This window comes from Nycticebus coucang, chromosome 21 (genome assembly GCF_027406575.1).
Source record: "Nycticebus coucang isolate mNycCou1 chromosome 21, mNycCou1.pri, whole genome shotgun sequence".
NCBI lineage: Eukaryota > Metazoa > Chordata > Mammalia > Primates > Lorisidae > Nycticebus > Nycticebus coucang.
Window position 1 is genome coordinate 14,765,166 of NC_069800.1, and position 24,767 is coordinate 14,789,932.

Consider the following 24,767-nt stretch of genomic DNA (forward strand, 5'->3'; position numbering starts at 1 on the left):
TTATTTGTTCATTGGTACAGTACGGATCCCTAATTTATACAAAGGGATGTCATACTTTCCTCCTTGGGCGGAGGGAGTAGTTATCTACCATTCTTTGCAAAGCTGTCTTAACAGAAACATGAAGTTTCTAGAATGTGGCACAAATCTTCAAGGAGAATGCTGGTATTGGTTTCTGCTTATCTCGTGAGGTTCCGATTTCAATGTGATCATGTTTTCTGTACAGTCCTTAGCTTTTCTGTTTGTGTGTATGTGAATGCCAACATTTTAGTTGTTCACATCCAGTGGACATCATTAAGGTATTTAGTCCACTATAATGCCAAAACTTGGAATCATTTCTTTGGCATATACATTTTTTTTTTTTTTGAGACAGAGCCTCAAGTTGTCACCCTGGGTAGAGTGCGGTGGCATCACAGCTCACAGCAACCTCCAACTCCTGGGCTCAAGCAATTCTCCTGCCTCCACCTCCCAAATAGCTGGGACTACAGGTGCCCGCCACAACGCCCGACTATTTTTTGGTTGGAGCTGTCATTGTTGTTTTGTGGGCCCGGGCTGGATTTGAACCCGCCAGCTCAGGTGTATGTGGCTGGTGCCCTAGCCGCTTGAGCCACAGGTGCCAAGCCTTTTCCTCTTTTTTTTTTAATTATTGGGGATTCTTTGAGGGTACAAGAAACCAGGTTACACTGATTGCATTTGTTAGGTAAAGTCCCTCTTACAATCGTGTCTTGCCCCCAGAAGGTGTGGCACACACCGAGACCTACCCCCCTTCCCACATTCCCTCTCTCTGCTCTTTCTTTCCCCCAGCACTCCCTCCTTCTCTCTCTCTCTCTGCTCTCCCCTTCCCCCACCCCACTGTGTTGTTAATTGTCATTAATTGTCCTCATATCAAACCTGAGTACATAGGATTCATGCTTCTCCATTCTTATAGTGCTTTATTAAGAACAATGTATTCCACTTCCATCCAGGTTAATACAAAGGCTGTAAAGTCTCCATTTTTTAATGGCTGAATAGTATTCCATGGTGTACATATACCACAGCTTGTTAATCCATTGCTGGGTTGGTGGGCATTTAGGCTGTTTCCACATTTTGGCGATTGTAAATTGAGCTATGATAAACAGTCTAGTGCAAGTGTCCTTATGATAAAAGGACTTTTTTCCTTCTGGGTAGATGCCCAGTAATGAGATTGCAGGATCAAATGGGAAGTCTAGCTTGAGTTCTTTGAGGGTTCTCTGGTATATACATTTTTAAAGCATTTTATGCAGACTTTCCTACTGTCTTACACTAAAATTGTGCCCACTTATATCACACTTACCTGTGTGGTAAGCAGAAACTATAGACTATAATGTCTTAGGCTGGTCTTAGTTTACTAACATTTTAATTATATTTGATGTGAAGCCTTCTGAAATCCAAAATACTAGACTATCTCATATTTTTAATAAAAATAATGAGGAACGGGCTGGGTGCAGTGGCTCACACCTGTAATCCCGGAGATCTTGGGAGGATTACTCAAGGCCAGGAGTTTGAGACCAGCATGGACAATATAGCAAGGCCACCTCCCCACCCCCCATCTCTAAAAAAAGTGAAAAAAGAAATTCTCTGGTCACGGTGGCATGTGCCTGTAGTCTCAGCTACTCCAGAGGCTGAGAAGGGTGGATCACCGAACCCAGGAGCTCAAGACTGCAGTGAGCTACGATTGCACCACCACACTTCACCCTGGGTAATATAGCAAGAACCTGTCTCCAAAAAAAAACACGAGGACAGATTAAAAGGTATTTATATTCTGATGTCTACAGAAGGTCTATAAATAAGAGGGAAAAAAAGATCTTTTAAGAAAATAATTTATGCACATTTTAAAGTTTAGAAGACAATTTTAACGGTAGTGGTTAAAAGCAAATCCACGCTTGGCTGCTCACTGCTTGGCCTTGGGCTGGCCTCCTCTTCTCATCTGTGAAATAGGCACAACTGTAGCTACTTCAGAGAGGTGGCAAGATAATTAAATGAAATAATGTTGGCAAGGTACAGAATCTGACATAAATAAATTCTCAAAATCTGGTAGCTAATCCCATGCCCCATGTGAACCCACTAGAAAGTGTGGCAGTTGAGATTTGATCCCAAGTTTGCTAGAACCCAAAACCCATGAGAATCCTTTCCAGTTTGCATGTTGTTCAAGGACACAGTTCCCAGAGATTTCATGCTATAGGTTTTGTCACTGTGCAGTGAGCTGCCCACTTCCTTGTCATGGGTACCACAAAGACAAAGCAGTGGGATCTGTGTCTGGCATGTAATGAAGCTGATGAACATTCCTGAGCTTACTCAGCTATGTACTTACAGAAGATAGATGATATTAATCCTCCCAAACAGCTTCTGGGTAAATTTCCTAATGAGGCTTTTGATACAATAAATATCCTGTGATTCTGTTCTTCGGCAGTGAACAATTTCTGCCTTTCCTCTTGGAGAAGTAAGTATTGACATTTTTATCCTGTCCCAAAAAGAGAGAAAATAGTTCACTGTTAATCTGATGTGGCAAATTACTCTGGTTGCAGTACACATAAAACTGAACATTAATTTAATTTCCATACACTCACGGTGAATGTGGTCTGGGAGCACTGGAGAGACGCATTCTCCCCTGGGTAGAGTCTGTGACAATGGTCAAGGCAAAGCAGCTGACATGTTTCTCTACAGGAAAATGATGTTTCTGAGAATTGGCCTGTCTAGAAATTTCTGCATCTGTATTCTTTGTTTCCAACAAAGCCACTTTAAAATATTCTGACAGTAGGACTGGAAAATATTGAAAGGATAATTAATGGATTCAGTGAACTCTTATGTTTAATTGGCCACCACAGCATGTGGTCAAGAGGTCCAGGGGAAATATTGGCAGCTGCTGCCTGTGTTCCAAATGGAGTTCCCCAAACTGGAGTCCTGAAGGACAGCAGACTTAAGAGATATTTTGAGATAAAAAATGTTCTGTGGTCAAATAAATGTAAGAAGTGCTTCCCATGGCGTTCCTTCCCATGGTGGGTCACCATGCCCAGTAAGTCTTTCAAAAGTTCCGTAACAAAGTGCCCTGTTTCCTTTGTATAACTCAGCCTTTCCCCCTCTCTTTCTAAACAGAATCTCTAACATAAGAATAGTGAAGAGTCAAAAATTCCAGAAAGACACTTTGAGAAATTCTGCTTGCAGAAATAAGTTTACAAATGATTTCCATCTCTCTCTCAATGTCCCAATGTATGTCTGTTTCTTAGCTTTTCTCTCTATTCTTTCCTGCCTGTCTTCTTTCTTAGGGAAAACTATTTTATTTTATTTTATTCATTTTTTTTAAGAGACAGGGTCTTGCTCTGATGCCCAGGCTGGAGTACAGTAGTGAGATCACAGTTCACTCCAGCCTTAAACTCTCGGGTTCAAAGGATCCTCCCCCCTCGGCCTCTTGAGTAGCAGGGACTATGGGCAAGCACCACCACACCTATGTCTTTAAATTTTATTTTATATTTAGACTTGGGGTCTTGCTGTGTTTCCCAGGCTGTTCTAAAACTCCTACCCTCAAGCAATCCTGCTGCCTCAGCCTCCCAAGTAGCTGGGATTATAGGGATGAGCCACTGTGTCTGGCCAGGGAAAATCATTTTATTACCTACTAGCTAATAAGCTGAAAACAACAAGATAAGGAAATTAATAATGTCTAGACTTCTGTCAAAGCTAGCCATAAGTATTGTTATTCCTGGTTTTGGTTTTAACTTAAAAGCAGAATTGGAACGAGACATCTTGTTTGCAAATAATGATATAAACTAATGATATAAGTATATAAAAACTCAGAACAACACAAAATAAGGAAACATAATTGAAAAGCTGAACATAGGGGGTAAAAAGAACAAAAGAAGGAAAAGAGCAGGGAAGATAAATTCTCCACCCAGGTAGCAATGATGCTGTTAGCAGCAGCTCAAGAAGTGATCAGATCTGATACGGGCTCTGGGGCAGAGTTTTAACATTCAACAGGGATATCACAGACCTTATTCCAATGGAATTGAAACTAAAACCATGCATTCAACCAAGACTTTGGAAAAGTGGGAAAGATGGGCCCCTCGGTGAATGGGAGGACTAGAAAAATTAAACCCACTAGCCTAAAAAAATGACAAATAAGCTTTCTCTACTCAAAACTTTAGGTAGAAAACAAAAAATAATACTTATGGGAAATCCAAATTCTTGACTAACATGGGTATGGCCTTCTAATACACACTGTGTGTGAGGGTTACCAAGAACTTTAGAGAACAGACTCTGAAAGAGACCAGAAAGCAAGTATGCTTATAATAATTAGAAATATAAAAAGAGGAATAAAAGTAATGAGACGAGAACAGGCTAACTAATGTAAAAGAACAGAAATAATAAAAATGGAAAATATGGTTATTAAAATTTAAACTAATTGGATGGGTTTAAAACAGACAAGATTGAAGAGAAGCAATAAACTGGACAATCATTATGAACAAATTATCTAGAAAAGACAACACAGAATTAGAAAATACAGAATGCAATTAAGACATATGTAGGACAGAATGAAAAAAAATCTATGCTTACAGGAATTCCAAAAAGAAAAAATGAAGTATTTGAAAATAATGACTGAATTTTCAGAATTGATGAAACACATGCATGAATCCTCATTTTTGACAAGAAAGATAAAAATAAACCCTAAATACATAGCATTGAAACTATAAAACTTCAATGGCAAGTAGAAAACACTAAAGCAGGCTTGGCGCCCGAGGCACAGTGGTTACGGTGCTGGCACCTGCACCAAGGCTGACGGGTTCAAATCCCGTCCAGGCCAGCTAAACAATGACAACTGCAACAACAACAAAAATAGCTGGGTGTTGTGGCAGGTGCCTGTAGTCCCAGCTACTTGGGGAGCTGAGGCAAGAGAATCACTTAAGCCCGAGAGTTTGAAGTTGCTGTGAACTGTGATGCCACAGCACTGTACTGAGGGAAACATGGTGAAACTCTATCTCAAAAAAAAAGAACAGAAAAGAAAAGATAAGACAAGACCAAAGCAAACAATAAAAGACAGACTATTTCTCATCAGCAAGAGAAGCCAGCAGTAGAGGGGTTAGCAAACATCTTCTGTAAAGGGCCAGCTAATAAATACCTTAGGCTTTATAGCCAAATTTTCTCTTCACAACTAATACACTCTGCTATTGTAGCACAATAACAGTCAGAAAAAAAAAATAAACACAAAGGAACATGACTGCATTCCAATAAATTTTACTTAGGGATGGTGAAATTTGACTGTGTTAAAATATAATTTGGGGGTTCCATCTAATATTCTTTTGATTTCTTCCTAATGTTTAAAATGTAAAAAAAAAAAAAAAATTCTAAACTCACAGGCCAAACAAATAGATGAAGGGCTGAATTTGGCCAATGGGCTGTAGTTTTCATATTACTAGAATAGTATTTTTAAACTACAAAGGGAAAAGTAACTGTTAACCTGGACTTCTATACCTAGCTAAATGATCATTAAAAAATGAAGGTGAAATAAAGACAATTTCATATGAAGACTGGAAGAAAATACCATTTGAATAATCAGATTGAAATAACAAAGAAAAGGTGTACTTCAGGAAGAATAAAATTAAAACCAGAAAGTACTAGCATTCAAGATGAAATGCTGGGAGATGAGGAGGTAAACATGCAGGTATTGATGGCAAAAAGGATAAAAGAATGATGATAACTTTGTCTTAAAAAAAAAAGCTGAAATGAATTACATGCAAGAAAAACATGAGAGATAGAAGAATGACAATCAGAAATAAAGTATTCTGGCTCAGTGCCTGTAGCTAAGTGGTTAGGTCACCAGCCACATACACCGAGGCTGGCAGGTGTATGACAATGACAATGACAATCAACAATGACAACACAACAACAAAAAAAAATAGCCAGGCATTGTGGCAGGTGCCTGTAGTTCAGCTACCTGGGAGGCTGAGGCAAGAGAATCACTTAAGCCCAAGAATTGGAGGTTGCTGTGAGCTGTGACACCACAGCACTCTACCAAGGGTTATAGAGTGAGACTTTGTCTCAAAAAAAAAAAAAAAAAAAGAGAGAGAGAGAGAGAAAGAAAGAAAGAAAGTATTCTAAGGTGTTTGTACCTTTGAACAGAGACTAGAGATGATTAAATTATTCATTTTTTAAAGCCACTATTTACAGCTACAAATTTAAGGAAAATCACTTACAGGAAACATCTTTTCATTTTAACAAATGTTTATTTTGTTAGGTGACCCCTCTTTATGATAGTGATATAAAATCTTCTCATTCAATTCATTTAAAGTTTGAAAAACAAGATGATTAAAAAATATTTAAATAATATGAGTGACAGAGTTATGGCAAACATTTCATATTGCTTATAACTGACTTTAGTTTTAGAAATCTAGGGTGGTGCCTGTGGCTCAAGGAGTAGGGCACTGGCCCCATATACTGGGGGTGGCGGGTTCAAGCCCGGACCCGGCCAAAACTACAAAAAGAAAAGAAATCTACATAAACTTTTTGAAAGCAGTATCTGCGTAAGTAGATGTGTTATTACTTTATACATAAATATATAAATATATATTTTTCAAACACCAAAAGGGACTTGAAATTGTGAAAATTCTTTTAGCTAACGAGGTAACAAGCATGAAAAAACGTGGAGGAAATGTAAATGCGTATTACTAAGTGAAAGAAGCCAATGTGGAAAGGGCACATACTGTGATCTCAATCATATGTGTATGACATTCTAGAAAAGTCAAAACTATAGAGACAGTAAAAAGACCAGTGGTTGCCAGGGGTTTCGGGGAGGGAGATGGGGGGGCAGTGAAGCTGCTCTTATTATAATGGTGCATACACGTCATTATACGTTTGTCTAAATCCACAGAATTTATAACATCAAGAGCCAGCGGGAGCCGCCGGCCTCTGTCCCCCGCCCTCCAGCACCCAGGCAGGACCTCGCTTGCTAGTCCCCGAGCAGAGCGCAGGCCTCAAAGGTCCACCCGTCCCCACACGGTCAGCCCAGTCGCGGGGACTGACCTGGCTAGGGACGCGCCCTGGACCGAGTCCCGGGGTCGCTGCGGGGCCGGCAGGCGCTCCCCACGCACCCGCGACTCCGGGACGCCGCTCGCCACCCGCCGCTTCCAGCAGGACGCGCAGCCCGATCACCTTGGAAACGGCGCTGCCTGCGTCACGGCGCGTACGGGAGGTCAAAGGCCAGCACAGCGAGTTCCGCTTCCGGTTCCGGGCCCATTTGTTTTCGGAGGGCTTTGCATTACCGCCAACTCCGCGCAGCAGATTTCTGGGGCTCGGGGTGCGCCGCGGGTCTCCCGAGGGCCGCTGCTGCAGACATGGCGGCCTCCACCGCGGCCGGGAAGCAGCGGATTCCCAAAGTGGCCAAGGTAGGCGACGGCGAGGGGCCTGAGGGAGGGGTCTGGCCCGGCCGCCGCCTGCTGCTGCCCAGGGCAGGAGAAGGGGCAGCCGGGAGCCGGTCGGTCACCCGGCAGCGCGACCCGCGTGGGCCCGGCCTTTGCCGGGGGACGGGCGGAGATTCAGCGAAGCGGGCGCGGCGCGGAGTGCTTGGCAGCTGCGTCGGGGATGCGGCGGCGAGCGGGACCCCAGGCCGGAGTGGGTGTAAAATGACGACCTGGCCGGGGGTCCCGGCAAGCAGACTGGGTGGTGGGCGAGAGTTAGGGAGGCCGTGTGACGGGGTCTTCTTCGTGACACGCGAGCTGAGACTGGAAAGCTGGGTAGGAGTTAGCCTGGCTGGTGTTGTCGGGAATGAGAGGAGAGGACAGGAGTTGTGCAGTGGCGTGATTTAATTCAACGAAAGCTTCATTCCCCGTTATTTCCATCGGTGGCTGATACTTACCAGTGCTTTGTCCTGAGCCCTTACAAATGCGTTCCCTCTGGTCTGTTTTTCCAATTTAGCTGGCTCTCTGAGCTGGACGTTTACATATCCATTTAGATGACGCTCAAAGGTGATGCCCATAAAACAAGTGGCACAGTGGCGCTTAAGTGCTCACTAAACATGAGCTATCAGGGTTCTGGTCATTACTCCATGTGTGGCATTAAATCACAATTTTTTTTTTTTTTGAGACAGTCCCACTTTGTCACCTGGGTCGAGTGCTGTTGCGTCACAGCTCACAGCAATCTCCAACTCCTGGGCTTAAACGATTCTCTTGCCTCAGCCTCCCAAGTAGCTGGGGCTACAGGCTACTATGGGGGACTGGGACTAAAGGCAAAACTATGGAGACAGTAAAAAGATCAGTAGTTGGTAAGGGTTTCAGGGAGGGAGGGGGGGGCGGTGAAGCTGCTCTTACTATAACGGTGCATACATGTACACAACGCCCAGCTGTTTTTTGTTGCAGTTGTCATTGTTGCTTAGCTGGCGGGGGCCGGGTTTGGGGCCGGGTTCGAACCCACCAGCCTTGGTGTATGTAGCTGGCTACGGCTGCGGCCCTAAATCACATTTCTTCCCCCCCCCCACATTTCTTATAATTCAATTCTGTAAACTTTTATTGGGCACACTGGGTCCAATAAAAATGCAAAATAGCTAATATTAAAAATAAAAACAAAGCAAAACGAAAAACAAGTGACATTAATTTTAATAATATATTTTACTTAACCCAGTGTTTCCAAAATATCATTTCAACATGTAAACAACAGAAAATTTTTATGAGCTCATTTATTCTTTTTTTCATAATCAGTCTTCAGAATCATTGTGTTTTACACTTACAACCTGTGTCAATTTGGACAGTTGGACTTATGTGACTTGTTACTGTGTTGAGCAGCACAACTCTAAGATTTTAAGAAGCTTAGATAAGAAGTTACTGTCTTTGACTTAAGGTACTCTGAAAAACAAAACCCAATCATCCACGAGGGGTATTAAAACAAGTTGAAGAATTCTGTAAATAGAGGTTTTAATGCTACATGAAATATGGCACACATCTTTAATTTTTTTTAATTTTTTTTTTTTTTTTGAAACAGAGCCTCACTTTCTGTGTCGCCCTCAGTAGAGTGCTGTAACGTCACAGCTCACAGCAATCTCTAATTCTTGGGCTTAAGCCATTCTCTTGCTTCAGCTTCCCAAGTAGCTGGGAATACAGGTACTGGCTACAACGCCCAGCTATTTTTTGTTGCAGTTATCGTTGTTTAGCAGGCTGGAGCTGGGTTTGAACCCACCTGCCTAGGTGTATGTGGCCAGCACCCTGACCACTGAAGTTACAGGCACCAAGCCAACACACATCTTGATAAAGCAAACCCTCTGGTGAGAATTTTGCCTAGACATCCCCAAAGTTTATTATAATACTCATCTAAAAGAGAAAACTTGGTATTATTTTTGCCACTCTTTCCTCTTCAGACTTTTACTTATGGCTTTGTAATAAGATACCATGTATAAGAGAGAAAACATAATGTATTTTTCTGTTTAGTCTCACAGAGAAATGGGAACATGTCATACAAAGAGGGCATCTTGTGGTAATTCTTATGAAGGTTATGTTCTAAAAATTGTGTATTTTTTTGTTAAACCTATACGAAGACCATCTACCAAAAATAGAAATGTCTTCCTTCTTAAAAGGTAAAAAACAAAGCTCCAGCTGAAGTACAGATAACTGCCGAACAACTCTTAAGGGAAGCTAAAGAGAGAGAACTTGAGCTTCTTCCACCTCCACCTCAACAGAAGATCACAGATGAAGAAGAATTAAATGACTACAAACTAAGGAAAAGGAAGGTCGGTCAATGTGGTTGCTTTTGCTCTATTAATTGTTAAGAATTATAGGTCAGAGTTGGAAAAGTTCCTTATCAGTTAGCGTCTGTAAGGTAAGATAAGGGTGATGTTTTTAGCCACATGAATAATTTAATTTCTGGTTACCAGATACTGCATAACTGCATTTTGCTAACCTATATAAAATATGCCATAAGTTGTCTGCTTAAAGTATAAATAAATTGAGACATTATTTTGGGGGCTAAATCAAAGCTAGGAGGGAGTTTAACAGAACAAGGGACACGGGACAGGGGTGGGGGGGGGCGTATACTTAGCAAGGCTGAGTCGCGTCCTGTCTGTACTGCCTTCTGCCAGGAGTTGGGATCTGGGAAGGACCACGAGAAGACTTTGGGATCTGATTTGACCTCCTCTTTCTAGAATGTGAGGTTATTTTAAACTAGAAATTCAGTTGTATCTATTCATTTGTTATTCTCAATGAGTTATGTATGAAATTCTGAGAATTGCCCAAAAGACTTAAATAATAATCAAAAAAATTTTTTATTTAATGTGTTAGTTGTCATGGACAACAGGAGAAAATGTCAATAATTCTATAATTCTTTGTATCTAAAGTTTTCTCCTTGTTCACTTGTAAAACTTTAAAGAAACTCCAGCAATTATAACTTTCTGCAGTGGGCTTCTTAGGATTCAGGGCCTCCAGGATGTGATTTTTCTTACATAAAAACAAAATGAATAACCTTTTTAGGACAAGACTTTTATTGGGCAAGAATGAAGTCATTTTTAGTGAATTTTCCTTTTATTTGACATCTTTTGTTGTCTTCTAGACTTTTGAAGATAACATAAGAAAAAACAGGACTGTGATTAGTAACTGGATAAAATATGCACAATGGGAAGAAAGTCTGAAGGAGATTCAGAGGTAAAATTGCTGAGAATGTTATTTTGTACATAAAGATCTCATGAGTTAACAGAGTTTTTAAAAGTGTATTAAAAGTTAAAGCACAAAGAGTGTGCCTCTGGTAGTAATTTTCAACTTTTGTTCTTGGAATCCTAGGGTTTCTCTGAGGGGTCTTAGGAGCACCGTGGTGAGCAAGGGGAGTGGCAGGAGGAGGCTCTCTGGATGGGTTTTCTGCCAGCATGCCTGTAGCTAGAGAGGTGCAGTTTCATCTGCTTTCCATATATTGAGGGGTTTTTTTGTTTTGTTTTGTTTTCAGTTTTTGGCCAGGGCTAGGTTTGAACCCACTACCTCCAGCATATGGGGCCGGCGCCCTACTCAGTTGAGCCACAGGCCCCGCCCTATACTGAAATTTTTTAAAAATAATAGTGTTCAGCCAAAATCAGGTGGCGTACTAGATAAAAACTGTGGTCTGGCCCTTCTTGTTCTGCTTTTTTTGTCCTCCTTTACCTCCCCCAACTCTCCTCTCTCTGATGCATTATCTGTCCTTACCGTGAGGCTTGGCCATTCTCTGGCATGAGCACCTGTCCCCACCAACCATGACATCTTTGTAAACTGGAACTTTCCTCAAGTTCTCAATTCTGGAGTTACCTAGCCTTTTCCACCAGACATTTTCATTTCTTCTCTCTGCTTCTTGTGTAGGTCTTGACTTTAATATATTTCAGCAATGCATTATAATTGCATGCAAGTCTGTCTTATATCTTTTCATTTTTTTAAGCCACACCTGGCTCATAGTAGACATCCAGTAAAACAGCAGGGCGTTGCATATAGTTTGAAGTAACTGCTACATATGTTGTAGATACTACTTTTGATACCCTCCAAATCTTGCTTCTTAAGGGCTCGATCCATATACGAGCGTGCTTTAGATGTAGACTATCGAAACATTACTCTATGGCTGAAATATGCAGAAATGGAAATGAAGAATCGCCAGGTCAATCATGCCCGAAATATCTGGGACCGGGCCATAACAACTCTGCCTCGGGTCAACCAGTTCTGGTGAGTCTCTGATTCAACAAAACAGCCTTTTGTAAAGTAGAAAAGTTGCGCATGTTTGTGTATGTGTATGAGGTACGTGGTTATCATTGTGTCTAACCTTACCTCCTACTTTTTCCTTAAACATACTCTTAGTGCCTTTTACTGTCTCATAGTCTGTTCGGTCGTAATTACAATGTTTAATAGCTGTGTATCCAAACTAAAACTTTGCGGTTTCTTATGCAGAAAAAACTTCTTGTCAAACTAGGCAACTTTTAAGAAAATAAAACAGCCTTTTTTCCAGTGGTACATCCTTTTTCAGATTTATATTTCCATGAGAAAGCATGTTTAATTCACCCTTTAGGGAAGATAAAACCTTAAATCATCTTCCTATTCAACAGTGGAAAAACTAGGAAAGATCATTTTTTCCTTAAGTCATTTTGACCACGATGGATACTTTTGGATAATTTTTTTTAAAGGTACAAGTACACATATATGGAAGAGATGTTGGGAAACATTGCTGGCGCCCGGCAGGTGTTTGAGCGCTGGATGGAATGGCAGCCAGAGGAACAAGCCTGGCATTCATACATCAACTTTGAGCTGAGGTACAAAGAGGTGGATCGGGCCCGTACCATTTATGAACGCTATATCCTTTGGACTAGACCTGAGTGGTGCCATTATGTCCGGGGTGCTGCTCCTCCCATAGAGGAAGGCATGTGGATGGTCGGTCATTAATGTCAGCAGAGTAGGTTTCATCAACCTCACATACATAGGGCGTAGACTGGTCAAATTTAGAGTTTGTGGTCTGGGTAATTGAGTCTTTCCTAGTGAGACTTTGGGTTCAATTATAGTTTAGTACTAATGTTGTGACTCCTTATAGGCAATGATACCTCTTGGGGATTGGTTCCTGGAGCTTGGGCAGATAACATTTGAGTCCTTGATAGGAAATGGTGTAGTATTTGCATGTAACCTGTGCACATGCTTCAATATACTTTAAATCATCTCTAGATTACTTACAATATATAATATAAGGTCTGGGATGGTGGCTTGTGCCTGTAATCCCAGCACTTTGGGAGAATCATTTGATCCCAGGAGTTAAAGACCAGCTGGGCAATGCAGTAAGATCTCCCATCTTTCCAAAAATTTTTTTAAAAAATTAGCCAGGTGTGGTGGCAGGCTCTTGTGTAGTCCTAGCTACTTGAGGGGCTGCAATGGGAGGATGGCTTGAGCCCCAGAGTTCAGAGTTATAGTGAGTTGTGTTTGTGGTGCTACACTGTAGCCTGGGTGAGTAAGAGCATGTCGCTTATGCGCTTATGCTGTATCATTCGGGGAATAATGACACAAGACAGTGTACACGTATTCAGTACAGATGGAGGGGTTTTTTCCTGAATGTTTTCCATCTGTGTCTGGCTGATACGCAGTTGCAGAAACCAGAAACTTTAGATACGAAAGGCTGACTGCACTAAGGTCCTGGCTGCTGTGGCCAGCTCTGTTTTTACAGGGTTTGTATTGGTCATTGGTACCATTAATGGAGTTCATGTAAAGGCTTGTAGGTTTGGTGTGGTTTTGGTGTGTTTACTGGCTGCATAGTGAGTCAATTAACTCTTTTGACCCCTGATGTCCTCTTTTTAAAAATAAGAATAAAAATATGTCTTTGGGGCTGTTTGTGAAGATTAAATGAAACACAGGAAAACACTTACAAAAGTTGAAAGTATAATTGAGTCCTGATCATTCACATATTCCACGTTTAGAAATTAGCATACTTTCTGAAATCTGTTTGTGAGCCCAAATCACTAATGACAGCCCTGTCAGAGTTGTCTGCACACTGCAGAACAGTGCAACGTTTGAGTTGCCCCGTGTGCATGTTCTCACGGAGGCAGAAGCCGTGGAGACGGAGGGCCTCCTCATCCCAGCTTCATGTATCTGTCCAGGCCCAGATGGAGATGGGGCGACCAGTACTGTGTGGGGCGAGGAGCTCCAACTCTGGGGCCTGTGAGATGGAGTTTGAGGCTCCACTCTGGCTCCTGTTTGTGGGGCAGTCTCTGCCAGCCCCTTAACACTCCTGAACCACTTTTTCTCTTATAAGATAAAGAAAGTAGAACCTGCCAGGATGAGTTGTTTCTTTAGATCTAAGATGTAATCTTGTGTGGTATGTGTCTGTATACACTTTCTTTAGAAACAATGTTCATTACTCAATAATAAAAGTGTTCCCAGTGGCTTTATAATACATAGCTACTGCAGATAATGAGAATCAACTTTATTATGCAGTGTTAAGATCTTAATTACCTCTACTCGTTTTAATATTGTTAGTTTGACAATAGCTTTTGTAGCCCTTGCTGTGTGCCAGGCATTGTCCTAAGCTCTTTACAAATACTATCATTTAATCCTCATGACAACACTGCAATGTAGGAACTACCTCATTTAACAGGTGAGGAAACTGGGTAGCTTGACGGGAATCCCCAGGCAGTGATGGAGGTAGGATGTGATCCCAGCAGAGCCGCTGTAGAACCAATGCTCTTAGAGTATTTGCTGTATTTGAATGTAGTACTGCTTTGGAAATTAATGATTTCTAAAAAAAAAAAAAGAAATTAATGATTTCTAAAAGGATGGTAGAGTAAAAATAAATATGTCCTGTTAAGAAATAAAATGGCAATTCAAAACTTGTGACTGCAGTTAGCAGTTTTCCTTTTTATGGCCGTGTTGCTTTTTCCTTAATCATCAGTTCAGATATTAATGTTCCTACTGAGTACAAGCACAGCAGGTTCCACTTGTTTGACCACGTTTTGTGGCCAGAAACAACTGAGACTCGGCCAGGTTCCCTGACTTGTCCACAGTCACGTGGCTAGTGACCAGGGTCAGGATATTTCTTTGATCCACACTTGTGTTTGTGCCATTACTAAAATCTTGACTAAGCACTGGAGAAAGATGGAGATGAACAAAACAGGGCTGGCCCTTGTGGAGGCCACAGTTCAGTCGTGAACCTTTGTGTGTGTGTGTTCTCTGCTGTGTATGTTTTGAATCGTCGGGGGCTTTAGAGTTTGAAGAGTTTGGTGTGGTCTTGGGGTGTGTTCAGTCGTGACTTGCTGAAGCGGTGCCGATGTGCCTGGCATTTCCTTAATTCCCCTGCACTTGTCCTCGTGCACCCGGATGTTAAGAACTGGATCAAGTATGCCCGCTTTGAAGAAAAACATGCTTATTTTGCTCATGCACGTAAAGTATACGAGAGAGCTGTTGAATTCTTTGGAGATGAACATATGGATGAACACCTTTATGTTGCCTTTGCCAAATTTGAAGAAAATCAGAAAGAAGTAAGTATGCTAGAACTTGATCGCAAAATAACTTAGACCCTATTAATTGTGCATAATGAATTTATTTCCATTTTTTCCTCCTTATCCTTAGAGAAAATGTTTTTAAACTAAAGAAATGCAGATTCTTACAGAAAATAGCATACAACTTTAAGAAAAGCTTTAGATTAGGAGCTGAGTGACTGAACAGTGTATTATGCATCTTAATGTTGTTGTACTTTGAAAATTAGGTTCTTAAATCTGAATGTCTGTATGCTGAGAGTGATTTGGCATCCTGATTAAAGGGCTTTATAGGTAACAAACGTGAGAAACGAAAAGCCAAAAGCCCTGAGAACAGAAAATAGAATTTAGAATTTAAACGGAGATTGATCCACAAATCAGTTCTTTTCTTCCCTAGTATATATGGGGAAAAAATAATTCCTTTAAATAGTTCTAATAATCGGATTGAAAGAAGTGGGCTGAAGTCCATCCAAACATAGGTTGATCTTTTTAAATCTGAAATTCAAAATGTTCTAAAACCCAGAACTTTTTTGAGCACCAACATGACACTCAAAGGAAATGCTCCTTGGGCTTTTCAGATTAGGGGTGCTGAATCAGCAAGTGAAATGGAAATCGCAAAATTGAAAAAAACCTGCAAGCTGAAACAGTCTCTTCTCCAACGTTTGGGATAAGGGTACTCATCCTGGTCAAGAGCTGGCCCAGGTTTGCTGGGGGTTCAGATGCTTTTCTAAGATCAGTGGGCAGCACTGAAGGGTTTTAAGCAGAAGAGTGATTGGATATGATTTATGTTTTAAAGAGAACTCTGGCTACGTGCTGGAGAATGTATGGGGGTAGGGTGGCAAAAGTGGACCTGGGCAGAACAGTGGAGAGACTTTTGAAATGGTTCTGGTAAGAAATGGAGCTTGGTGTGGAGGCGGCAGGAATGGCAGGACATGTCTAGGGAGAGGCGCCACGGAGGACGCCCACAAGTACGTGACCGTCATGGTGCCCACTAAGGTCAGGAGACTGGGAAAGACTCAGATTTGGTGGGGAGAAAACAAAAGCTCGATTTGGGCCTGTTGAGTTTGTGAGGGGCAGCAGACATCTACCCGGAAATATTAGGGAGACAGCATTAAATGTGGACCTCAAACAAGGATGTCCCTTCTGACAGAAATTCATACAACAAAAGAGAGAAAAGTTTTATTCTGAACATTGTAAGGCCCTAAAAGATATCACATAAGTAGTATTTTATGGCCTGCTTACTCTCCAGGTTGTGACTAGGATGAGAATATTATGTTCTGGAAGGTAATCATCCTGTTTGCTTTTAGTTTGAAAGAGTACGCGTGATTTACAAGTATGCCCTGGATAGAATTTCAAAACAAGAGGCCCAAGAACTCTTTAAAAATTACACCATTTTTGAGAAGAAGTTTGGTGATAGGCGGGGTATAGAAGATATCATCGTGAGCAAACGGAGATTCCAGTATGAAGAGGAAGTGAAGGTGAGTGCTGGGCTAGACAGTGAGCTGTGCGTGACTCAGATGTGCTGATCATACAGCCTACAATAAAAGAAGCAACAGGTAGGTAGGGCTGCCCATGATCACTGCCATGAGGATGTGTCTGTGGTAAATTGGTAGCTTATTTCAGACATGTAGGAATCACCATGGCTGATAGAAGAGGCAAGCAAACAGCACTCAGATTTGCTCTGCCACTCACATGCTGAAAGTCATTGTGTTGATTGCTGACTGTGTCTGTAAACTTGAGCAAAAGAAACGCACAGGAGTCAGATTGATCCAGAACCTGTACTGCCTCATCACCTTTTGGCTTAACTGCCTGAATGAAAGATGTGGAGTAGATAGGGTTCCATTCCCATCTCTATCTGTAATGTACTATTTTCATTTCAGTTCAAAGATGGTAGCATTTTCCTTCATTCTTCAGCTGTGTATTTGAAAATACTTATGCTTAGATTAAGATACCCCCATCAAAGGACTAAGTCTATTGAGATGGTAGGTTCGTAAGATATATTCAGGATAAATTACCATTAATCATAACGGCAGGTTTCACAATTATGAATCATTACAAATGAAATTTATCATCAACATAATGATACTTGGTTACATATGTAAACAAGTGCAGTGATCAGAGTAGGCATCTGATGGTATCCTGGGAGTGATGGCTGTAGATGGAGGGGGTCTTGCACGGGATCCCTGGCCGGCGGTAATCTGTCTACGTCTTCTTTTCCTTTTTCTGTTTACACAATCTCAGGGATGGTGTTCTTAAAATGAGAGAATGTACAAAATTTAGGAAAACAATTGCTAAAATATAGAAAGTCAGTCTGATGCTTTTTTTCAGCCCCCACAGCCTAACAAGCGCAGCTTTTGTTTCTGTTTTTATTCAGTAAGTGGGCTGTCTTTCCAGGCTAATCCTCACAATTATGATGCATGGTTTGATTACTTGCGCTTGGTGGAAAGTGATGCAGAGGCTGAAACGGTGCGAGAAGTCTATGAAAGAGCCATCGCCAACGTCCCCCCCATTCAGGAGAAGAGGCACTGGAAGCGCTATGTCTACCTTTGGATCAACTACGCTCTTTACGAAGAGCTGGAGGCGAAGGTGAAGAGCGGGCCTCTCTGTCGGCTGCTAATGGTCTCCTCACCCTGGACTCAACAGCTCGCCCGCCATGGGTAGTAACTGGCATTTTCAATCCTTAAAACAGAGAAACTTAGTTTTAAATTCTTACAGACCTCTGTTGGTCGTACATTTATATATTCTCTCTGCAAAATTTTAAACTGCCCGTGCCTTCTGTGGTCACACCAGAGATGGTTTTTTGTTTGTTTTTTAAAACATGAGGCGTAATAAGATATCATCTGGAACTTGAAAGGGAATAATGAACCAGCCCTTATTATGGTTATGTACAGTTTCCTGGATTTTCTCATAAATAGGGATTACAAGTAGATTGTACATGTTTGCTTTTAGTAAAAATCAAGAGGCAGTTTCAGAAATTGGTCATATGTAAGTTAATAGGGAAAGATGAGCTCTTTTTCTTAGTCTGAGTCATTTCAGATGAGTCATCTTTGTTTCTGCTAGCAGGCAAAAAAGCCTTTCTACAAGGAAGTGCTCAGAATTTGATGGCTGTGTCATTGGTGATTCTTAAACCAAAGTTTGGTGGCCAAAGGAAATTCATACTTTTAATCATAAATGAAATCAGGGTTTGAAAACAGCAACATGTGAAAACGATATTGGGGGTGTAACATTTTTACTAGTATTAGTAAAATTAGTAACTAGTAAAATTAGTGTCAACAACAGGCTTCATTGTTTTGTGGAAATTTCTTATCCTCATACAGGATCCTGAGAGGACGAGACAGGTGTACCAGGCCTCTCTGGAACTAATTCCTCACAAAAAGGTACGTGTGCTCCAACATGTTCAGTTCCAAATTGGCCCAAATCCCCTTCTGTGACGTTGAAATAACTCAGTGCAGTGATATTTATTGATATTTCCCTGTGGCAGGCGCCATGGAAAGCACAAGTGAGAATGAGATGGGCTCCAGGATAGGTCAGAAGGCAGGCTGCATCGAGTGACCAATGAATAGTGTAGATGGTAAGATAGAAATTCAGAACGGGTTGGTTAATTTTCATAGCCTGAGTGGAAGGAGGAAGATATACGTGCAAAGATCTTACAACACGTGGGAGAGAGATGAGTTTGTCGCTAATGCTGAATGTGTACTGGGATTGTGCCTTTCTATAGATGGTTGGGATGTTCCCTCAGCCATATTTCCCAGCAAAAGAAACAGAATGTTTCGTGCTATAGAAATCTGGACTGAGCTACTTTTTAGGATAGAGGTGGGACGTTCTGCCCACTTAGCAGCATACCCACAAAGCAAAGCCTATGCTAAGTAGAGGCCACAGTGTCACGAGCGCAGTGAAGTATCTGCTCGTGATATGTTTGTTTTTAATTCATGTAAAATAAATCTTTGCTTATAAATAAGCAAAATACATCTCACTCTGAAATTTTTGCAGAATCTACCAATGACTTTGGTTAATTTTACTATAATAACTTAATTTAATTCAGTTTAAATAAGCCTCTTAAGATAGATATTTTTATGCTTTTGTTTCTAGTTCACATTTGCCAAAATGTGGATACTGTATGCGCAATTTGAAATAAGACAGAAAAATTTATCACTTGCGAGAAGAGCTTTGGTAAGTAAAGGGATCAAGATGTCTCATTAAGTTCTGTGAGAAGGAAATTAAAATCTGAGTGCTGACAAATTGTATAACTCATACTAAAAAAGCAACAGAAAAATGCTTGTATAGCCTGGAACATGGTAGAAAACAGATGGCCTTTGAAAAAATACTGGGTAACAATGCTTAAATTCTTAGTACCTAAGGCAAATTAACATTTTATTTCAACATTGGAAACTTCTCCAGGTACCAGTTACTAGATCTCACCTCATACTAGAATTGATGGTCTGATCCTGTGCAAATTTTTAGTATATTAAATGCACTGTTTTCTTGGCTTGGTGCCCGTAGCTCAGTTGTTAATGGCGCCAGCCACATACAGCAGAGCTGGCAGGTTCGAGCCCGGGCTAGGCCTGCTAAACAACAATGCCAACTGCAACAACAACAACAAAAAATGGGTGAGTGTTGTGGCAGGCACCTGTAGTGAGCGGGAGGCTGAGGCAAGAGAATCGCTTAAGCCCAAGAGGTGGAGGTTGCTGTGAGTGCCACTGCACTCTACCCAGGGCGACATAGTGAGCCTCTGTCTCAGAAAAAAGAAAAAGTGCATTATTTTGTTAATAATTCTTCTAAAATGTCTTCAGATCAAATACTGTGTTTAATTACTGATCCTTCAGATAACCTACGCTGTCTGGGTGGCAAGGAAGGTTTTATTCTTTGATTACTTTTGTATTTATAGGAAGTTTTATACATCTGACATCTATATTCCTGGGGAGATCCTGAGAAACTTTAAAATCCATAATAGTTGTCCAAATAGTTCTGGAACACCGCCTCTTAATGAATTTGGAGGGGTTTCCCTTGATCTTTTGTCAAGAACTGGTGTGAATAGCATGGTACCACAAGGGAAAGAAAGGTTTGGCCTGTGGAATCCATAAGGTTCTTCAACAAAGAACAGCCTCTAGGACAGTGCAGTGACTGTGCAGTGATCCACTAAGGAATGACAGTGGTCTGGCCATTTTATTTTCCAGGGAACTTCCATTGGCAAATGTCCAAAAAACAAATTATTTAAAGTTTACATAGAATTGGAACTACAACTTCGAGAATTTGACAGATGCCGGAAGCTTTATGAAAAGTTCCTGGAATTTGGACCTGAAAATTGTACTTCGTGGATTAAATTTGCAGAATTAGAGACAATCCTTGGTGACATTGACAGAGCTCGAGCAATCTACGAATTAGCCATCAGCCAGCCTCGCTTAGACATGCCAGAGGTGAGACTCTCAAGTTGGATATGAATTTGTTTTAGACACTTCTCTAGTCTTATTTTAGATGAGCATCTAAATGTGTATTTTAAAGTACAAAGATGATGTCACTAATTTACAGTCTCTTCTACACAGATGGTATTTTTCTGTTCATAGGATAGAAAGGTGGGTAGGGTGGTGGGGTGGGGTGGGGACAGGGGAAGTAGCCCCTAGCCAGACCTCAGAGCACAGTCGACCTCCAGGATGACACTCTAGGTGCATTGGGATACTGTGGATGTGGGTAATTGGCTCCCTTCCTTTCTCAAACAGGGAAGGCTAAAGGGGTCGGGGAGAAAAGGCCAGGGAAGCATTCATCCAGCAGGTCACCCCATCTGGGGAACCCAGGGAGATGGGTGTGGGAACTGCATGTCTCTGCATTCTGCAGGCCAATCCAAGAGGCGCCACCTAACCCAGGATGTTCCCTAAACTACTAGGCAGCATCCTGAATTCCTGGAAGTGCTGAGCTGCCGTTAGTAAAGCTGGAGCCACAGGGTGGCGCCAAATCACAGCTGGGACCAACTTAAATCTCTCGGGACCCACAACACTCACCCAGCCATCTTGTTAATTGTGCACTACTTGACCTTGCGTTTAGTGGCTTGGGCCCCGCTGACTGCAGTAGGTCAGGGTTTTATGTGTCAGTCGACCTCAGCTGCTTCACTAGAATGCCAGCTTGTAAGTGTCCAGGCCACAGTTTCTTTGTGTCCTGACAAGCTGTACCTAGCTGGTAGGTACCTGTTCTGTGAATGATTATTTACTTCAACTCAAACTTTTTTTTTTTTTTTTTTGAGACAGAGTCTTACTTTGTTACCCGGGTGAGAGTGCCATGGCTTCAGCCTAGCTACAGCAACCTCAGACTCCTGGGTTCAAGCAGTCTTTCTGCCTCAGCCTCCTCAGTAGCTGGTACAGGCACCTGCCACAACGCCCAGCTAATTTTTATAATTTTAGTAGAGATAGGGTCTCAATCTTGCTCAGGCTGGTCTTAAACTCCTGAGCTCAAGAAACTCTCCTGCCTCCACCTCCCAGAGTGCTAGCTAGGATTATAGGCATGAGCCCAGCCTTGAATTCGAACTTGAACATGGAATTTACAGTGGAGTTACATATTGGCTAATCTGGACCTGTTTTCTCCCCAAAAGTTAAATTGCACATAATTGGATTATTGAAGAGTACATGGGAGTCTCTTGGAAAGTTTCTCAGCTCCTCTTGATAAGCATTTGAAAAAATCTCAAAGAGAAGCCAAGACTGAATCCAAGCCCTTTATTCCTATAATCTAGAATTCTAGCTAAGTTTTGACCAGCTTGTAAATGCTAATATTATTTATCCTGTCCATATGTAGTGTGTTAATTGTTCAGTAAAAATCCTGTGTTCTTGGGCATAGGCTAGAATGATACTTACGCTGTGCTTTGGATAGGGGTATGCTGCTTTGTAAACGTCAAGACTGAACTATTATCTTTCTTAGGTGCTTTGGAAATCATACATTGATTTTGAAATTGAACAAGAAGAAACTGAAAGAACACAGAATCTTTACCGACGATTGCTTCAGCGGACGCAACATGTCAAGGTACCCTGTGCTGTATATACATCTATAATCTTTGGTTTTGCTTAAATCAGCAGTCCTGAAGAAGACTCTATATATTTCTGTATTTTAAGTATTTCTTTTTTTAAATGACTTTCTTTTAAAGAAAACTCATGGGTCTCAGAGGAGTTTGGAATGAGCAGTTCATGTCAGTTTGGTGTTTTGTACTGCATGTGAATAACCTGGATATCACAGGATTGAAAAAGGAGAAGTAAAACTCTTTAAGATTTTAAGACCATGGTCAGACACCCAGTTGGATATAGAATCAGTGTTATGTTGAAGCATATATTCAATATGTTACATTCTGCATAACACTGGAGATGAACACATCCTTCAGATGTCATTAATTAGCACTTAGCTTTAAGTGCTAACTTAGTGCGACATTATTGTCTTCTGGGCAACATGGGTCATTCATTCTGTGATAACTTGTTTTTAAGGTGTGGATCAGTTTTGCTCAGTTTGAGTTGTCTTCAGGGAAGGAAGGAAGTTTGGCTAAATGCAGACAGATTTATGAAGAAGCTAACAAAACTTTGCGAAACTGTGAAGAAAAGGAAGAGAGACTTATGCTGCTGGAATCTTGGCGAAGTTTTGAAGAAGAATTTGGAACAGCATCAGATAAGGAGAGAGTGGACAAACTCATGCCAGAGAAAGTCAAGAAGAGAAGAAAGGTCCAGGCTGATGATGGGGTAAGAACTGGGGCCCTGGAGTTGTTCATCTCTTGTCACCTGAGTAGAAATACATCTGAGTTTGAGATGTGTAGTCTTAGAAAGGGAGCAGAAAGCCTGGAGTTGGAGGTGGTTGAAATCTGACTAATAGGGCAGAATGTATCGTCCAGCCAGGAATAGAGGACGGGAGCTGGTTGGCACAGGGATCAGGGGGTTGAACCCAAGAACTACCTGAAGTGTGTGCTGCTAGACTAAGCAGGCAGGCAGTGTGGAGGAAAACGAACTCAGTTTTCAGGGAGGAGTGAATCTAGAGAAGACTCTTTAGAAGGTAGGATGGAGTTCGATGAGAGTCACTGAGGGCTTTTATCCATAAGATATGACCAGACTGCTGGCATCATACCAGTGGACTCAAGGGGCTTAGGTTGGAGGAATAAGACCGTCAGGAGGTTCTTTCTGTAAGCTAAGCAAGAGGTGTTGGAGCTGCAACTACAGCCGGGTCTGTTCAGAACAGTATTTGGGAAGCAAGGTGAGCCTGTGAGGGCAGCGAGTTGGAATAATCACAGATGTATGGCTTTTGCTTACAGGGTAAATACTGAGTAAAAAAACCTCTATAATTTTTAAACGTTAAACATAAAACTTCATGACAGATTTGGAGACCCTGAATATCTTGTTTGATTATAGAGGAGCTGTGCTTATAGATTTTTAGAATTTTTTCCACCAGGTTTTCAGTTCTCTGAGCTACAGTTGCAGCAGCACCACCAGTCCCACAGCTGCCTATTTACTTCCTATCTTCCAGACCCAACTCTTGCTCTTTCTGTAGTAGACTTTGATGTTGTTTGTGAAATGTAGTTAAGTTGAATTTGAACTCTGAGATTCAGGTAAAGTGAGTATTTCAGCTGTGTGTTTGTTTTCTTTTAATTATTTTATTTCTACAGTCAGATGCAGGCTGGGAAGAATACTTTGATTATATCTTTCCGGAAGATGCTGCCAACCAACCTAACCTCAAGCTCCTGGCCATGGCCAAACTCTGGAAGAAACAGCAACAGGAGAAGGAGGACGCTGAGCAAGATCCAGACAAGGACATTGAGGAGACTGACGCCTGATCTTTTTGTTGTAGATAAATGTTTTTATTTTTATAAATTAATAGTTTGGAATTGTTGTGACTCCTAGAAGTTTTTATATATTTCACCAGTAAGGAATTGATTGGTATGTTTAATAGCTACTTTGTAATTATTTTTAAAATGCTCTTTGGTTAGCTAGGGGTGGGGTAATGTACGTAAAGAATTTTCTACTGTTGGAGTTCTTCGTCTGATGAGTCCAGACCTTTCTAACTTTTGTCCGCATCATATGTTAGGAACATAATTAAGGCAATGATTAGCATCCATCCTAGGTGAACCTGCAGACTTTTGAGGTTTTACAAGTTTTCAGGTTACATTCCCCAGTACCTTTCCAGGTGTGGTTTTCTCACTGTGGTCTTCGTAGTGATGGAGGCATTCATCTGAAGCCCGTCATGTTTCCTATCTTCTGAAACACAAACATGACTGCACTTCCCAGTGGTGCCATGATTATTCAACTTAATTTCCAGGTTTCTCACTCATAAAATAGGCTACTACTTTGATAGCCAATATTAAAGATTACATTAGGAAAGGATAATGCTTGGCTCATAGTATAGTACCCAATAAAAGGTTTCTTCCAAGCCACTTTCTTAAATATGTTCATTCCTTATAGAGCTATGTGTGGATTAACTTCTAAATATTCTTACCTTCTTAATAGTGGCCAGTTATACCAAGTGCTTTTTAGAACATTACTTAGAAAATAATTTAGTGGGGCGGCGCCTGTGGCTCAGTCGGTAGGGCGCCGGCCCCATATACCGAGGGTGGCGGGTTCAAACCCGGCCCCGGCCAAACTGCAACCAAAAAATAGCCGGGCATTGTGGCGGGTGCCTGTAGTCCCAGCTACTTGGGAGGCTGAGGCAGGAGAATCGCTTAAGCCCAGGAGTTGGAGGTTGCTGTGAGCCATGTGACGCCATGGCACTCTACCCGAGGGCCATAAAGTGAGACTCTGTCTCTACAAAAAAAAAAAAAAAAAGAAAATAATTTAGTGACTTTATTTCTGAATGAGGTCTTGTTTACCAAGAACATTTTAGTCTT

The 24,767-nt window shown here is 41.4% G+C and overlaps 2 protein-coding genes across 2 annotated transcripts in view; one reads left to right on the top strand and one right to left on the bottom strand.

The window, feature by feature from the left end:
* The window catches only part of CFAP61 (cilia and flagella associated protein 61), a 367,994-nt gene extending 360,876 nt beyond the window's left edge, over positions 1-7,118 (bottom strand). The window contains exons 1-2 of the mRNA XM_053574251.1: positions 7,024-7,118; positions 2,327-2,476 (exon numbers count right to left, since the gene is read on the bottom strand). Coding sequence (XP_053430226.1) covers positions 2,327-2,469 — 143 coding nt within the window. The 5' untranslated portion in view covers positions 2,470-2,476; positions 7,024-7,118. The remainder of the gene's footprint in view (positions 1-2,326; positions 2,477-7,023) is intronic.
* An 85-nt stretch (positions 7,119-7,203) lies between these two features.
* CRNKL1 (crooked neck pre-mRNA splicing factor 1) lies at positions 7,204-23,771 on the top strand. Its single transcript, XM_053574248.1, has 14 exons — positions 7,204-7,385; positions 9,563-9,715; positions 10,531-10,622; positions 11,496-11,654; positions 12,110-12,276; positions 14,760-14,938; positions 16,243-16,413; positions 17,330-17,521; positions 18,253-18,312; positions 19,025-19,105; positions 20,110-20,349; positions 21,836-21,937; positions 22,390-22,638; positions 23,553-23,771. The coding sequence occupies exons 1-14, from the start codon at positions 7,335-7,337 to the stop codon at positions 23,718-23,720; spliced, it is 2,064 nt and encodes a 687-aa protein (XP_053430223.1). The 5' UTR covers positions 7,204-7,334; the 3' UTR covers positions 23,721-23,771.
* The last annotated feature ends 996 nt before the right edge of the window (positions 23,772-24,767 follow it).

What these genes read in the sequence shown, in the direction of transcription:
- CRNKL1 (XM_053574248.1), top strand. Translation starts at nt 7,335, where the DNA reads ATGGCGGCCTCCACCGCGGCCGGGAAGCAGCGGATTCCCAAAGTGGCC. An exon ending in ACAAACTAAGGAAAAGGAAG is followed by an intron (nt 9,716 to 10,530) that starts GTCGGTCAATGT and finishes GTTGTCTTCTAG; the next exon opens with ACTTTTGAAGATAACATAAG. An exon ending in CACTTGCGAGAAGAGCTTTG is followed by an intron (nt 19,106 to 20,109) that starts GTAAGTAAAGGG and finishes TTTATTTTCCAG; the next exon opens with GGAACTTCCATTGGCAAATG.